Source organism: Schistocerca serialis, chromosome 9 (genome assembly GCF_023864345.2).
Source record: "Schistocerca serialis cubense isolate TAMUIC-IGC-003099 chromosome 9, iqSchSeri2.2, whole genome shotgun sequence".
In the NCBI taxonomy this organism is placed as follows: Eukaryota; Metazoa; Arthropoda; class Insecta; order Orthoptera; family Acrididae; genus Schistocerca; species Schistocerca serialis.
In genome coordinates this window covers 294,134,969-294,153,017 of record NC_064646.1, presented here as the reverse complement: position 1 = coordinate 294,153,017, position 18,049 = coordinate 294,134,969, and the positions used below count along the sequence as shown (strand labels likewise).

At 42.2% G+C, this 18,049-nt stretch overlaps 1 protein-coding gene across 4 annotated transcripts in view; it reads right to left on the bottom strand.

The window, feature by feature from the left end:
* LOC126419777 (afadin) overlaps positions 1-18,049 on the bottom strand; it is a 1,120,405-nt gene that overhangs the window by 581,686 nt on the left and 520,670 nt on the right. For all 4 annotated transcript variants that reach the window (XM_050086950.1, XM_050086951.1, XM_050086952.1 and 1 more), the window contains exon 2: positions 5,583-5,708. In XM_050086950.1, the coding sequence (XP_049942907.1) occupies positions 5,583-5,708 (126 nt within the window). The remainder of the gene's footprint in view (positions 1-5,582; positions 5,709-18,049) is intronic.

The window sequence follows — 18,049 nt, the reverse complement described above, 5'->3', positions numbered from 1 at the left end:
AAAAAATTTATTAATAAATATAACAATATGACCCTACGACTTATCATAGAAGCCAGATTAAGAAAAGGCAAAACCTACGTTTCTAGCATTCGTAGACTTTAGAGGCAGCTTTTGACAATGTTGACTGGAATAATCTCTTTCAAATTCTGAAGGTGGCAGGGGTAAAATACAGGGAGCGAAAGGCTATTTACAATTTGTACAGAAACCAGATGGCAGAGCCGGCCGGTGTGGCCGTGCGGTTAAAGGCGCTTCAGTCTGGAACCGCATGACCGCTACGGTCGCAGGTTCGAATCCTGCCTCGGGCGTGGATGTGTGTGTTGTCCTTAGGTTAGTTAGGTTTAATTAGTTCTAAGTTCTAGGCGACTGATGACCTCAGAAGTCGCATAGTTCTCAGAGCCATTTGAACCAGATGGCAGTTATAAGAGTCGAGGGGCATGAAAGGGAAGCATCGGTTGCGAAGGGAGTGAGACAGGGTTGTAGCCTCTCCACGATGTTATTCAATCTGTATATTGAGGAAGCGGTAAGGGAAACATAAGAAAAATTCAGAGTAGGTGTTAAAATCCATGGAGAAGAAATAAAAACTTTGAGGTTCGCCGATGACAGTGTAATTCTGTCAGAGACAGCAAAGGACTTGGAAGAGCAGTTGAACGGAATGGACAGTGTCTTGAAAGGAGGATATAAGATGAACATCAACAAAAGCAAAACGAGGATAATGGAAAGTAGTCGAATTAAATCGGGTGATGCTGAGGGTATTAGATTAGGAAATGAGACGATTAAAGTAGTAAATGAGTTTTCCTATTTGGGGAGCAAAATAACTGATGACGGTCGAAGTAGAGAGGATATAAAATGTAGACCGGAAATGCCAAGGAAAGCGTTTCTGAAGAAGAGAAATTTGTTAACATCAAGTATAGATTTAAGTGTTAGGAAGTCATTTCAGAAAGTATTTGTATGGAGTGTGGCCATGTATGGAAGTGAAATGTGGACGATAAATAGTTTGGACAAGAAGAGAATAGAAGCTTTCGAAATGTGGTGCTACAGAAGAATGCTGAAGATTAGATGGGTAGATCACGTAACTAATTTGGAGGTACTGAATAGAATTATGTAGAAGAGAAATTTGTGGCACACCTTGACTAGAAGAAGGGATCGGTTGGTAGGATATGTTCTGAGGCATCAAGGATCACTAATTTGGCACTGGAGTGCAGCTTGGAGGGTAAAAATCGCAGAGGGAGACCAAGAGATGAATGTTGTTGTTGTGGTCTTCAGTCCTGAGACTGGTTTGATGCAGCTCTCCATGCTACTCTATCTTGTGCAAGCTTCTTCATCTCCCAGTACCTACTGCAGCCTACATCCTTCTGAATCTGCTTAGTGTATTCATCTCTTAATCTCCCTCTACGATTTTTACCCTCCACGCTGCCCTCCAATACTAAACTGGTGATCTCTCGATGTCTCAGATCATGTCCTACCAACCGATCCCTTCTAGTCAAGTTGTGCCACAAGCTCCTCTTCTCCCCAATTCTATTCAATACCTCCTCATTAGTTATATGATCTACCCATCTAATCTTCAGCATTCTTCTGTAGCACCACATTTCAAAAGCTTCTATTCTCTTCTTGTCCAAACTATTTATGATCCACGTTTCACTTCCATACATGGCTACACTCCATACAAATACTTTCAGAAACGACTTCCTGACATTTAAATCTATATTCGATGTTAACCAATTTTTCTTCTTCAGAAACGCTTTCCTTGGCATTGCCAGTCTACATTTCATATCCTCTCTACTTAGTCCATCATCAGTTATTTTTCTCCCCAAATAGTAAAACTCATTTACCACTTTAAGCGTCTCATTTCCTAATCTAATACCCTCAGCATCACCCGGCTTAATTCGACTACATTTCATCATCCTCGTTTTGCTTTTGTTGATGTTCATCTTATACCCTCCTTTCAAGACACTGTCCATTCCGTTAAACTGCTCTTCCAAGTCCTTTGCTGTCTCTGACAGAATTACAATGCCATCGGCAAACCTCAAAGTTTTTATTTCTTCTCCCTGGATTTTAATACCTACTCCGAACTTTTCTTTTGTTTCCTTTATTGCTTGCTCAATATACAGATTGAATAACATCGGGGATAGGCTACAACCCTATCTCACTCCCTTCCCAACTACTGCTTCCCTTTCATGCCCCTCGACTCTTATAACTGCCATCTGGTTTCTGTACAAATTGTAAATAGCCTTTCGCTCCCTGTAATTTATCCCTGCCACCTTCAGAATTTGAGAGTATTCCAATCAACATTGTCAAAAGCTTTCTCTAAGTGTACAAATGCTAGAAACGTAGGTTTGCCTTTCCTTAATCTTTCTTCTAAGATAAGTCGTAGGGTCAGTATTGCCCCACGTGTTCCAACATATCTACAGAATCCAAACTGATCTTCCCCGAGGTCGCCTTCTATCAGTTTTTCCATTCGTTTGTAAAGAATTCGCCTTAGTATTTTGAAGCTGCGACTTATTAAACTGATAGTTCGGTAATTTTCACGTCTATCAACACCTGCTTTCTTTGGGATTGGGATTATTATATTCTACTGGAAGTCTGAGGGTATTTCGCCTGTCTCACACATCTTGCTCGCTAATGGTAGAGTTTTGTCAGGACTGGCTCTCCCAAGGTTGTCAGTAGTTCTAATGGAATGTTGTCTACTCCGGGGGCCTTGTTTCGACTCAGGTCCTTCAGTGCTCTGTCAAACTCTTCACGCAATATCGTATCTCCCATTTCATCTTCAACTACATCCTCTTCCATTTCCATAATATTGTCCTCAAGTACATCGCCCTTGTATAGGCCCTCTATATACTCCTTCCACTTTTCTGCTTTCCCTTATTTGCTTAGAACTGTGTTTCCATCAAAGCTCAAGAGATGAATACACTTGGCAAATTCAGAAGGATATAGGTTGCAGTAGGTAATGGGAGATGAAGAAGCTTGCACAGGATAGAGTAGCATGGAGAGATGCATCAAACCAGTTTCTGGACTGAAGACCACAACAACAACATAGCAATAATTAACATTAATTATCCACACTTTTTGTAAGGAAATTTTTTAATAGCGAAGATTCCCCACCTTCAGTCTATTTCGAGAGCTTTTGAGAAGTCATTCAGAAGCTTACAATGTACCTACACAGCTCAAATTTTTAAGTGCGGTGTTCTGCAGCTTTGGGTATGTAGTACCGATAAAGTGATTCCATACTTCTAATGGATTTTGATGAAGATCTAGAAGGTGATATTTCACGTAAAACCGAACTGCGATGGAAGATCCGTTTCTGATCCACGTTGCAAATTATTCTTTTGTTGTGATGATTGTATTATGTTCGTTCGTTAAATGAAATCTGGTTTCTCAGTCTTCGTATAATGGATTAATACGTTGCCCATCACTGACAGTCGTTTCAACAGTTGCCACTATCCAATACCCTGTATTAGTCGCATACAGAATATTCTGATATTCAACAGATAGTTCTTAGTTACTGGGATTACTTTACCATTTTCTATGCATATTCCATCTGGGCAGTTGCCGCAGTGGTTAGCACACTGGACCCTGCATTCGGGAGGACAAATGTTTAAATGACCGGCTACCCCTGCTGGTTTAGGTTTTCGGTGGTTTACAGGGAGATGTCGAGATGGTTCCTTTGAAAGGGCGCGGCCGACTCCCCAATCCTTAACCAATCCGTGCTTGTATTTCGTCTCTAATGACCTCGTCGTCGACGGTACGTTAAACTCTAATATCTATTCCTTCTTTTCTTTTCTTCCTTCGTTCCTTCCACCCAGTCCAGAAGCAGACATTTCTAAGGGCCGCAGAATGCCACAACCATCAGCCAGAGCTACAATGTCTGCGGCTGTCAGCATGTGTGCTGCCTTAGCGTTGAAAATAATAATATTATTAATCACTGCAAGCTGCTGGAAAACTCTTTCAATCATACAAATCGTTCAATACCTAGTGGATACTTCTTGAATTTGAGGTCTGATTCTTTTCTTAGCCCATCACTTGCCACTGCACTTTTTCGAACCGTCTTGCAATCCTTTACAAAGCAGTAATGAATTTCTTAGTTCAGTTTACGAAATATTCGAAGCCAGCAGGTTAATTGTCGACCCCTAAAACGCAGGCTTCCGCTCTATTATTATAGTGGTGTATCAAGTACTTTCTGAATGATAAAACAATTTTAAATAACCACAGTATCCTGTCAAATTCTATTAAAGAAGGTGGCCTTTATTGCATCAAGAGGTATACATTATATTACTGGCCAATTTCGGTCTGTGGTCGTTTTCAAATACAGTTCCTTCCGTGATTGTGTCATGTTTAAAACCTATTTAGTACTCGCAGGGAAAGACATTTTTCCCACCACACACACTTCAGCATTGTGACTACATAGTCTTACACATCATACGCTGCATACAGGCACATATTTTGTAACATGCCATGTAACCAAATTTCTCTTTAACAGACGGCTTGACTCTTCAACGCCCATCCCGAGCCGTAAGGGAGAGAAACCTGATATTTGGAGAGGATGTTCATCTAATACTGTAGGCTCGTTTACGGAGGGATTCTTCGATATTCCAGAGAGAAATAGGGGCTAAAAAGGTTTTTTAAAAAAATATGCCACTAATAAAACAAATTTGAAGTTAGACATACGAAAATTAGTATTTGGTTTTTCGGTCGGAAATAAAGAAATATGTGTTTCAGCATTTTTGAAAATTCAACCGCTAAGAGGGTAAAATAGTGAGTAGATCATTATTAAAGTGCTATTAAAGCGTTCTTAAAGCTCCATCTATGAAAATAGATATTCGATTTCTCAGTTCTAAATAAGAATATATGTGTTTTTGGAAATTCAGTCCCTAAGGAAATAAAAAAATGGATGAAAATCTTAAGAAAATATTTCGTTACATTAAATAATTTTTAAAGCTAAAACTATGAGAGTTGTCATTTCACATCTCGGTTAGATATACAGAAATATTTATCAGGAAATATGACCCAAAGAACTCAAAAGACATGATTCACAAAAACCTGAAGACGTACATTTGTAAAGCACTATGCTTCTATAGCCTAGCATTGATAGCCTACTGTCGTTATTTAAAATTACTTTATTCTTCGTAAATACCATCGATACTGTGGACTCTCACATGAAGAGAATCGTATCGAGTACGTAGTGTAGAGGGTGAAATTTGAACAAAAATTGTATGTCGGCTTGATGGAAAATTTACGTTTGAAATTGATTTATGCTAGGACACAAATTAGTACTGACGCCTGTGGTAGCTCGTGATCACACATTCGTGATTATATCGTGAAAAGTTCGTTTGTGGACAAAAGATTATGTGACGTTTTTGGTTCTACTATCATATACTTTTACCCGTGTCAGGTTTCGCTATAAATTGTGGTACATCGTGTCTATAAGAGATGTCGGCCTCAGAAATTTATTTTGTCTCGCGTTGACAGTTCTGCAAAAGCTGAATGAAATTATACCGTGTAAGACTGACACACTGAATACGCTGAGGATATCCATTCAGATGTTGCCTGGGAAATGGGTGGAGGCGACAGCGCCAGTGTGTACTCACCTCGTTTGGCTCGGACAGCTCGAAAAGGTCCAGCCGGTTGGCGTTCCACTGCTGGATCACGCTGCGCAGCGTCTCTCGCTCCTGCTGCTTCTTGGCCGCAGCCTCCGACACGACGCCGCCGTTCATCTGGAAACACAAGCGCCTCATTTAGCGACTCGCAGCAGGAGCGCTCGGCTGGTAACAAATAATCACATCGAATGGAAACTGGGCGTAACACTCTCCAAATTTAGCACATTACGCTTATGTAGACCACGAATCGCGTTCACGAAGACGAAAATGAAAGTATAGCTTGACATAGGCTCCTTGTTTTTGTTTTTTTGTTTTGATATCAACAATTGGCGATACGGGAAAATTGTGAAGTAGCATAATCATTACTACTTTACTTCGCTTTCTTGCTTTCTTAGCTTTGACCATGACCGTTACACACAAAGAAAATACAAACTGCTGCAACCAATAACATTTATTATATCATGTTTAATTATGTCTAGTATGTGATATAAATACGGCTGCAAAAAGAGCCTGTGGCCATTGAAACACAGAGTCACAAGTTATCCAGAAGTCGTACATACAACACACACATGCGTTATTGGCTCTGAGCACTATGGGACTTAACTGCTGAGGTCATCAGTCCCCTAGAACTTAGAACTATTTCAATCTAAATAACCTAAGGACATCACACACATCCATGCCCGAGGCAGGATTCGAACCTGCGACTGTAGAGGTCACGCGGTTCTAGGCTGTAGCGCCTAGAACCGCTCGGCCACTCCGGCCGGCACATGTGTTATTAACCAACATAAACCCACCTGGTGGAGTTATAATACCCCGTAACATGTAGTGGAAAGTTCAGTATAATAAATGTGGCTGGTTACAGTAATTTGTATTTTAGCTTGCAACAGAAATGCTGTTTGCCAATCAGCCTCTTATCTACTTTTCACAAAATCTGAAGTTCGGGCAGCCCAGGTTAGCAAGAGGAATTTGGACTCGTCTGGCAAAGGAATATAAACTTGTGAACATTTAATGGCAAAACACGTAGCTGTCGAGCTACAAGCCGTCACGCTTCGTGCCCAGCTAAAAAATAGGCAAGTTACCAAGTTTTATACGCTAATGTAATAGTCCTGAAAAATTGAGCCAATAGCATAGTATCACAGAAAGATTTCTTCCGACATGGCTGTCTAACTGAACCAAATGTTACGTCAATATACAATAAATGCTTTCCATACGTAACAAACGTATGATGGTTGATGTCTCATTACGGGGCAACTTAATCCACATGGTCTGTTCCCCCCTAAGGAAAAAAAAAGGGTGCCGTTCAAATCGTTCAAACGCTATATTGTGTACAAACCACCTTTCATGAACACCAATATGTCATGTAATACAGAATCCTGGTATCCAACCAAACTGTTAATTCTATTTTTTTCTGCTCAATTGTCGACCGGGGCGTTACCAGAAAAATATCACGCATGGTCGCTGTCTGGAACGTATAGTAAGAGTAAAGTGCAGTGAACAAGCCAAGTCGAAGATATTTCTCGCAGCACCTCACGTAGTCATCAAAATACTATGGCTAAGTTCCTGGCAGATTAAAACTGTGCGGCTACGTAGTGACAATTAATTCCGGAAATTAAGGCGACAGATTCCATCGTGAATCCGACTACGCACTGCGTTCTATTATCCTTGCGTGTGTCACTAGTAGGCGACAACGGAGGGAAGAATTAAACAGTAATCTATTAAAACTTTTAGTCCACCCCACTCGAAACCACGTGCCAGTCTCTCAGGTCCGTGTAACTCTTACACGACGCTTTTTTCGATGTACTATACGTTCATACAACTTTATGTGCTCGTGATCAACACAAGAAGCATTTCTACGAATACTGCCCTTAATAAGTGCACTTAAAAATTCGTATAAAAAACACTGACCGAAGACAACAACAAAACAATGACAAGATTCATAAAATGCCTGTACTAGTTATTGGCAGACGCAGCAGAGAGAGAAATCCCCGACTCAGAGACCTGAGTACCCGGATTTCTGGCAGGCAGGCATGGGCCGGAAGGCATCTAACGTTTCGCGCTCAATCCGCCATCCGCTCCAGGCGCATCTCTCGCCGCTGACACGCAATCCCCGGAAGCAAACACGGGCGGTCGCGAACAGCCATCCATCACAATCGAATTACACGCCGCAGCCGGAGGCTGGCGCGAGCCACCGCAGTCTTCTGAAGAACGACGGCAGTAACATCAGCCAGAAACCTGCCTAAATCAGTTACTTCGGCGTGCGTTGTCAATAGTACCAGTTCCATCGCAACTTTGTCGTTTCATTCAACGGCTCGAAACAAACACTTATAAACCAAATACTTTGCAAATGTAAGACTTCTGTCGTGATCCATACTACTAAGTCGCTTCACTCAAGTTTATTTCTCTTCAATTCTAGCGATCAAAATTCCTTCTGTGAACTGATTTATTTAAATATTTTTTTCTGTCCTTTCTCATTCAAACAACTGTCACACACACGCATTTTGCACAAGGAGAGTTTCTATCTACCAGCGTCCGTTTCTGCACTAGTTTCTTACCAGATCCTCAGTTCTTGTCCTACCTTATTTCAAACTATTTAGACTTGCGTGACTGCTATTTACATCAAATGTAGCCTTGGTTTCCTCCACAGTTTTCACTTGCCACTCTTCTATTTTGCCTTCTATCTTTCTTTCATTTAGAGCTCATCCATAAGGCAAATGAACAGACGATGTGGAAACAACTAATAACCATTTCACTCTCGAAAACGCAGGACCCATCAATATGATCTCCAACGACTGCAGAATAACTATGGGTACTACAGGGAGTTCATCTCTCTAGTAAAGTAAGTATCGCTGCTTGAGAGTTATCATACCTTTATATATATATCCGTCTCAGCTTTTTTTATTCTCTTTCTAGATTCATCGTTTCTTACTGATTCGACCGCTTCTTCAAATAGTTTTAATTTCAAAGTCTCTTTCGACATCTACACACCACAGCCAGCTTATGGTGCGTGATGGAAGGTAGTTTGTATGCCACTGTTCGTATTCCAGAAGCGAAAGGTTCGCGGGAAGAACTATTATCGGTGTGAGTTCGAATCTCTTCCAGCTTTATATTCACGGTCTTTTCTTGAGATGTACGTATGACGAGAAAGGAACACACTGATCGACTCTTTGTCGCGACGTAAGCTCTTGAAATATGATCAGTAAACCACGCCGTTATGCTTTCGCGATCGCTAAGTTAACTTGAAACGAACGCCCTGTCTTTTTTTTCTTTTTAAGATTGTTTCTATTTCCTGTATTAATCCTCTTTGGTAACGATCCCCCCCACGTGTAAAGGAGGAATAAACGCGGGCCTCTGATGCTCATGCTTTACTACTAAGGCCAAATGCGTCCAATGAACTCTCACTTAAACCGCAGTACGTTCGGATAGTGAAAAAGAATACTATGGTAACTTATGCAGAAATAAGGGCAACTGAGAATAATGCCAAATGAAGTTTTCTAAAGGTAACTGGAGCCTATTACAGATATCATACGTAGGAAGAGACGTGGCGAGACTGGACGGTTTCAGATTGATTGTATAATTTTAAGATAGACATTTTGGAACCAGATTTTAAACTGTTTAAGACATTTTCAGGGGCAGATGTGGGCTCGGATCACAATTTATTGGTTATGAACTGTGGATTAAAACTAAAGAATCTGCAAAAAGGTCATGGGACGTGGATAATTTGGAAAAACCAGAAACTATTGAGTTTCGAGTATTCGGCCACGACTGACTGGAACAGGAGGAAGGAATACAGTAGAAGATGAATGGGTAGTTTTGAGAGATGAAATGGTGAAGGCAACAGGGGACCATGTAGGTAAAAAGACAATGTCTAGCAGAAACCCTTCGATTTCACAGGAGATACTGAATTTAACTGATAAAAGAAGAAAAATAAAAATGCAGGAAATGAAGCAGGCGAAAGGGAATACAAACGTCTAAAAATGAGATTGACAGGAAGTGCAAAATGGGGAAGTAGCAATGGCCAGAGAAAAAATGTAAGGATACAGAAGTGTACATCATCTGCGGAAAGGTAGATAACGCCTATAGGACAATCAGAAAGCCTTTGGAGAAAAGAGAAACAGTTATATGAATATCGAGAGTCCAGACAGAAAAATAGTACCAAGCAAAGAAGGGAAAGATGGAATATATGGAGGAGACTATACAAGGGAAATGAAGTTGAAAATGGAATGTTATAGAAAGGGAAGTAGAAGAAGATGAGATGGGACATATGATACTATGAGACGGATTTGGCAGAGCATTGAAAGACCTAATCCGAAACAAGATCCTAGAGTAGATGGCATACCCCCGGAAGTGCTGATATCCTTGGGAGGGCGGAAGTGCTCATATCCTTGGGAGGGCCAGACTAACAAAACTATTCCATCTGGTGTGAAACATGTATGAGACAGACGAAGAACGCTCAGCTTCAAGAAGAATACAACAATTCCGATTCCAGCGAAAGCAAGTGCCGACAGGTGTGAATATGAGTTTCGTATGTCATGGTTTCAAAATACTAACACGAACTCTTTACAGAAGATTGGAAAAACAGGTAAAAGCCGACCTAGGAGAAGGTCAGTTTCGGAGAGGTTTTGGAGCAGACGAGGCACCCGACGACTTAACTTATAAGATAGTTTAAAGATAGGCAAAATTACTTTTATGGCATTTTCAGATTTTGAGAAAGCTTTAGACAGTGTTGACTAGAATACGCTCTTCAAATTTCTGAAGGTAACAGGGGTAAAATATAGGGAGCGAAAGGTTATTTAGAAGTTTAACAGAAACCGGGCAGTAGTTACGCGAGTCGGACATGAAAAGGAAGCACTAATTGAGAAGAAAGTGAGACAGGGGTGTAGCCTATCCCCAATGCTATTTAATATGGACGCTGTGCAACCTGTGAAAGAAAGGAAGGAGAAATTTGGAGATCGAATTAAAGTTCTGGGACAAGAAATAAAAACTTTTAACTTTTCCGGTGACACTGCAGTTCCGTCAGAGGCAGCAGTGGACCTGGAAGAGTAATTGAACGGAATGGACAGTGTCTTGGAACGAGGACATACGATGAACATTTACATAAGCAAAACAGGGTAATGGAATGTAGTCGAAGGAGACACTAAACGCATTTGGACAGTAAAATAAATTACTATGGTCGAAATAGCGAATAGCGTAGAATGGCAATGGCAAGAAATGCGTTTCTGAAGAAGAGAAATTTGCTAACACACAACATAAATTTAAGTATTAGGAAGTCTTTTCTGAAGGGATTTGTCTGGAATGTAACCTTGTACGGTAATGAAACATGGAGGATAAGCAGTTCAGAGAACAAGAGAATAGAAGCCTTTGAAATGTGGTGCTACATGAGTTGATACAGCGTAACGTTATTCAGAGATGAAGTTGCACAGGATAGAGTATCGTGGAGAGCTCCATCAAACCCGTCTACATTATAAACACAACAACCACAACAAAAGTAAAGGAAAGGATTTCTTTCTTTGGCCACGTCATGAGGATACACCAATTACAGGGAAACTCTGGAATCTGAAACAACTAGTTGGATGAATCAAGGAAACTAGAGAGGCTGTGGAAGGAGTAGTTATAAGACTACAAGTTCTGCGAAACAAAACAGAAAATCTCAGGAAACTGAAAACAGGAAAACAACACTTAAACTAAAAATAGACGAACGACACACAGTGGAAAAGGTATCTACAGGTGTGGAAATACGGAAAAGATCAGAACGATTGAAAAGATATTAGGTAAAACGGAAGGAACGAAACATGCACTTATCGAAGAGGACGCCCAGCAAAAGACTGGTTAGGGCGGTCCACGGTGGTCAGAATAGTAAGTAATAATAATAGTTATACAACGAGCTGAAATGTTTATATGGCTTGTATACAATTTACCTTTAATTTTGTCCCGTTTCCTTAGTTAGGTATGGTATTATCTGGGTCACTGACTAAAATAATTGAAATAAACTAAATTACAAGCTTCAGCGCTTCGAAATTTATATTAACCTTAATAGTGTAATGTAGTCTTGAGTGGTCAACTAAAGACGAGCTGAGGCTTAAAAACGCATAGCGTAATGTTGAACATAGTAATAAAAAGCATAGCGTAATGTTGAACATAGTAATAAAAAGCACGCAACGTAAAAATATCTATGTTTTGCAACGACCTCTTCAGCTGCTAACGCGGCAGCAGATTTTTTTTAACGATAATAAATGTGTAAGCAATACCACCATGTCCGCGAACAGCTATGCGGCAGTCTTTATTCACGAATGAGAAGGGCGCGATGCAGCCTTCTAGAGCCGCATGCAATCTAGTCGGCATTTACAACTATATTCCGAAAGCCATCTTACGCTGTGTGGCAAATAAGATTTCTGATATCATTTTCTTTTCCCGCCTACTCATTTCCACGCGCGAATGGTAGGTGGGAAGAACGACTGTTGGTAATTCTCCGTATGAGCTGTGATTTGTGTGAATTTTTTTCCGCTGTCTTCACTTCCCGAGACGTATGTACGGCGAAGTAATATGCTACTCCGACTCTTTCCTGATTCCCAGCAGTAAAGCTCGCCCCGACGCACAACGCCTTGCTTGTAGCGTTTCTAGAATACGCTTAGCATCGCCGTAACGCCCCCACGATGACTGATCGATCCAGTGACGATATGTCGAATTTTTTTCTGTATCTGCAATTAAGCCAAGGTACATACCGATGAACAACATTGAAGAATCGGTCGAACAAGTGTCCTGTAAGCTGCTTCTTTCGTGAATGAATTATATTCGCTCAGGATTCTCCCAATGAATCTCAGGCTGCCACCTGTTTTACCTACAATTCGTTCTATGTGGTCACCCTACTTCAGATCACTGCCGTCACTGTTTCCAGAGCGGAATCTTAACTCCAGTGGATCTCTTCACCTATTCACTTATGTTCAGTGTCAACGGCCATTCCCTGCACCAATCATCGACTTTCTGCAGGTGCCATTTCACTTCCCTACGGTGTTCTTGCGCGGCAACTTAATGTTCCCAGTTACAATACCGAGCGAGGTGGCACAGTGGTTAGCACACTGGACTCGCATTCGGGAGAACGACGGTTCAAACCGCGTACGACCATCCTGATTTAGGTTTCCCGTGATTTCTCTAAATCGCTTCAGGTAAATGCCGAGATGGTTCCTTTGAAAGGGCACGGCCGACTTCCTTCCCCATCCTTCCCTAACCCGATGGGACCGATGACCTCGCTGTTTTGTCCCCTCCACCAAACCAACGAACCACTTATAACAGTCTTAGTTCCAGGACACGTTTCTCTGTCATCAGGCGGGGACTTGCGTTAATTAATAAGGCATGTTGTACTGTATGTATGACTTTGGATAACCTGTGGCACTGCCCTTTCAGCGGTCACGGGTTCCATCTTGTAATATTTACATCACATACACTTTATACACACAGAACTCAGTGTATATAATGTTTATCTGATGTTTTATATGATGTAAACACGACTTAAAAAGAGCGTTTGCCCAATGAAATATAGTGTCACAAGTGAGCTGGAAGTTGTAGACGGAGCACACACGTCCCTTATTAGTTGGCATAAATCCACCTAATAGTGGAGGTTTAATCCACCGAAGGGTGTAATTAAAGTAAACTGTGCTGTGACAGTAACTTCCACTAAAAATTATTTATGTTTAATAGAAATCAGAGCAGAGCCTTGCCGAAAACGTTCGCTCGCATATAAGGAACCACCAAATTCCCTTTGGGTTCTCCACAATTTACCTTCCATCCGTCGATTTCATCCGCTGACGATGATGTGTTGATTCCGGGAGCCAATAAGGGAACGCGCCCAGAGTCTACACATCCTCCACACGATTGTTCCCAGCAGGACACAGCGCGACCCCATCACCTATCACCAAAACCGGCGGGCACCTTTCTAAGACGCCACGTCACCTTATATTTAATTACCGACACGGATGATTGCCGGCTCGCGCTAAGTGAAAACTGCAGGGGGACCCAGCCAGAGAGGGCACAGCGTTCGGCGCGCAAGTGGTTTTCATCTGCCCCTCCCTGCTACGGCAGAACGCACCAGGGTTGCTATTTAAATATGACGTGTGTGTGTGTGTGTGTGTGTGTGTGTAGGGTGAGGGATACTGGATACGCACGCCTAACTTCACCCCGTTTATATGCAGGTACAGTGCACCTCATAACACGAACTAACGGAGCTATATCATGCACTGCATTTCGGAGCAGTTCAAATGTAAGAACACGAAGGTGTGTGTGTGTGTGTGTGTGTGTGTGTGTGTGTGTGTGTGTGTGTGTGTGTGTGTGCGTGTGTGCGTGCGTGCTCAGCAAACCAACATTCTGGCGCTTCTGATCAAGGAGGCAACACGCCGCTATAGAACAACATGGAAAGAGACAAGATTACGTTAGTTGGGTACGATCTTCTGGAGTCGTGGTTGTGAAGTATAATGAGGAAAGTTTAGCTGAGGTTACTTGTGGCGGGCAATCTCGTACTGGGCGGAAAGTCGATTTGCAGAAAACTCACAACCGTGAACGTACTCCACAGCGTCGTGATCGTGTCATAATATAGCGGACTGATTCAAACAAAATACCAGGGCACCTCCAAATAAGTTAATGTTCTTACACAGACTAGCCATAACGCATTTTGGAGCTTCTGATTCAACAAGTGTTTCGCATACTTGTTCTTTGACGTTTGGACTACTTCTCCGAACTGTGATCATGACCTATGGATTCCTTCTCCGAACTGAGGACCCCGTGTAGTCTTACAAGGCAACACAGCCTACACGTTCTACTTTAGAAGACTGCATCCATGCTGCGGTACACAACTTCGGTACGGCCTTTTGATCTAGACGACAGGAAACGAAGCGTCAAACGTGTACTGAATTTTCGCTCACTTTCCCAACTGTTTACATATTGGTGAGGAAGAACACACAATTTTGTGTAATCTACCACAGGCGACAGAACGTTCGGTAGTGTCGAACACAAAGCACCAGCAGAACAGAGTTTACTCGTGAGCATTTCTGGTTGTTAGCGTACGGGTTGTTAACGTTTGTTTTCCGGTAGCATACATGAATGTTAATCCTGGCTTCAGGCCACTATCGAAACATTGCACTGGAATAGCCCACTGGGATCGCCAATATTTAACGAGCTACTCACCAACGCTTCTCAGTGAGCGCGTGCGTGCGTGCAGAGAGAGAGAGAGAGAGAGAGAGGGGGGGGGGGGGGAGGGAGAGGGAGGGAGAGGAGTGGGTCGTTCCGTGGTGGCAGGCGGCGTGCAAATGGGACCACTAGCGTAACCTAATTGAGACTAGCCACAAACCACGACAGTACATACCAAATGGCAAAACGGCATCGCAAAGGACGCGTCTCTGAGCCATAATTTCTACTGAAACGAACCAAAACGATCCTCATTCATTTATACCATCGGCGGCAAGGAGAATAGTACGATTACATGGCGTCCAAGGGAACGTTATGCACCCTTTAACATAAATTTCGACCGTTAGTATTCGATCACGAAACCAATGCACATCTGCTGCATGTCACACCATTCTAATATTTTCGGTGCTGGTTCTAACAAGTGATATGAAGTGAGACAAACGGAATTGGTACCAGAAAATCCGAATGTATAATTAAGATTTTTTCGTACCGTTCTGAGCAATTGCAGTGCATCTATGAGGGAATCCGCGTGCAACACGCAAATAAGATTGGTCCTGCGTTAAGACATCAATTAGGCGTACTGGCACACATCGACTGCATCCGAAAACGTGCCAGTTAGCCGGCCGCTAGCCGTGTATGTGTACGTCGTCTGTCACTTTATGCCGTTTTTACGAGAAGAATGAACAGTGCAGCCGCGACAAGTGCTCATGAATGTATACGCACAAGCTGGATGGCAAAAAGGGCTGAGCCAGTCACGAAATACAATTTTACGCCGTCAATAACTACGCTAAATATGCCCGCGAGCGTTTGCCTGGGGCAGCAACCCGAAAATAATTTAATGCACTCTATAACTGCCGTGTTATTAACGTGGAAATGTCATTTAAAAAACCTTTAATATTTGAAAGTATATAATTTGATTAAAATACAGCGCGTTCCCCTTGCAAAACAAAAATAAAATGGACGACCGCAACAGTCCCAAGCAACGAATTACATAATAGTTAAAAATACGCAAAGTTTGTGGTCAGAGATCGTATTCTAGAGCACTGTGATGTGAACATACACACAAGCCATAAATTTACAAGTCAGAGACACAAAAAAACGAGGTTCCACAAATTGCCAAGTTTCCCCGAAGGAAGAAATCGCCTGGTTTCAGCAATACCTCATGGGCATGATACAGGACCATTACTGTTATTTATATAATGGCTCTGAGCACTATGCGAATAAACTTCTGACGTCATCAGTCGCCTAGAGCTTAGAACTAATTACACCTAACTAACCTAAGGACATCACACACATCCATGCCCGAGGCAGGATTCGAACCTGCGACCGCAGCGGTCGCTCGGCTCCAGAGTGTAGCGCCGAGAACGGCACGGCCACTCCGGCCGGCTGTTATATATTGTTGGACAGGGACGATGCTGATTTTGACACAAAATCATAAAATTGCACATATACCCGTAGAGAATCTATACTACCTACAAGAACTGGTAGTTCATAAAAAGAAACAAAAATGTAATAATTTATATCGTCTAAAGATCAATCACTTGAAACAATGGCAATAGGGTATTTTCGTGTGCTAAAAATATGGTTCCGATTGTTGCTATTCTGACTGATTATAACATTTCAATAGCCGCGCGGGATTAGCCGAGCGGTCTCAGGCACAGCAGTCATGGACTGTGCGGCTGGTCCCGGCGGAGGTTCGAGTCCTCCCTCGGGTGTGTGTGTGTGTGTGTGTGTGTGTGTGTGTGTGTGTGTGTGTCCTTAGGATAATTTAGGTTAAGTAGTGTGTAAGCTTATGGACTGATGACCTTAGCAGTTAAGTCCCATAAGATTTCACACACATTTGAACATAACATTTAAATAGAATTTACGGTCAATATCCTCACAAAATACTTGTTATTTTTATGTACTTAAAGCTTAAAAATCATTCAGTATCAAGATATGTTAATGGCCGATACTCTAGTGGCATCACAGTCTAGGAAAAAGACGAAGCTACACAGGAGCATTAGCCGAGTTTACAATGTTTTTACGCACTTTTTCTGCAAACAGTATAGCTATTCAGTGATGGAAAAGGCAGTTACGGGTTCTGAACAATAACAGAAAGGAATTTTGTGTACGCTGACAGTGGAAGCCTTATGAAAGTTGATGCATTTATGCTCCCCGATTTAGAGCGGCGATATGCGCAACGACGGACATTCTTTTCCCTGTCCCCTGCAACTTCGAATATCATTAAACGCGCTGACAGCTACGGAATTGTAGAAATTTATGCATGCTTGTCCGTATATTATAACTAGACTGTCGACTGGAAATTAAGGAATTGTAGAAACTTTTCATACGTGTCCGTATATTATAACTAGATTATCGGCTATCAGTCATGACCTACGACCCACAGCACAATAAAATTATTCCGGGCAAAACTTAGTGCTATCTTCCTTTGAAGAAGACACTGTGCAGAGAAACTACACCCAGCAGGCGTTTGGTGACGTATGGATGGCGCAGCGGACCGCAGATAAGCAAATCGCATGTTCGAATCATGGAAGTGTCACATATTTTTAAAAGTTTTCCACGAACTACGAAAATAGTGTCAGCAAGAACTGACTGAAGCAGTTGTTTCGATTGTGAGATGTATTATATATTTCACATTATTCTTAGTCTCAGAAATGGACAACAAAGGACAAATGCATCAACTTTGCGAAAAAACAATTCACGTTCTTTGGAAAGCATTGCTAGTAGTAAAGTATCACCATACCACCCACAGTCACAGGCGCCGACTCCATGAGGCCTGAGGGGGCCCGAGCCCCCTCAAAAATTCGTTTGGGGGGGGGGGGGGGGGAGGGAGCGGAGTCACCCAATAATTTAAGAAAATTATTAGTTATATTATCCTTTGTAAAATCACAAAATTATGTTGGAATTTTTTATTTTCCTTCTTTGACGATAGTTGCCTTTTAAAACAATTCAGTAATGAGTTAAAACAAATAATTATTACGGTAGTAAGCAGGTTAAGTGGAAACGAGTGGTGTGAATCATGACAGTGTTACGGTGCTGCGAGCACACTTGGAATTTGTGCCGGTGCGCGAACCTTCGTGTAATGTCTGGCGCAGGCGGGCCAGCGCTGCGGCCGCGGCGACATCATAAGGACGAGAAGAATCGCCTGGAACCCTCCGCCTTACGTCGCCTTGACACTTCGACGCCGTGCCTATATAAAGCCAACCCTGCTGCCGTAGTCATTCAGTGTCGGTAGTTTCGTTCAGTGCACGCTGCAGACATGTGCAGTGTTCCGACTTTAATGT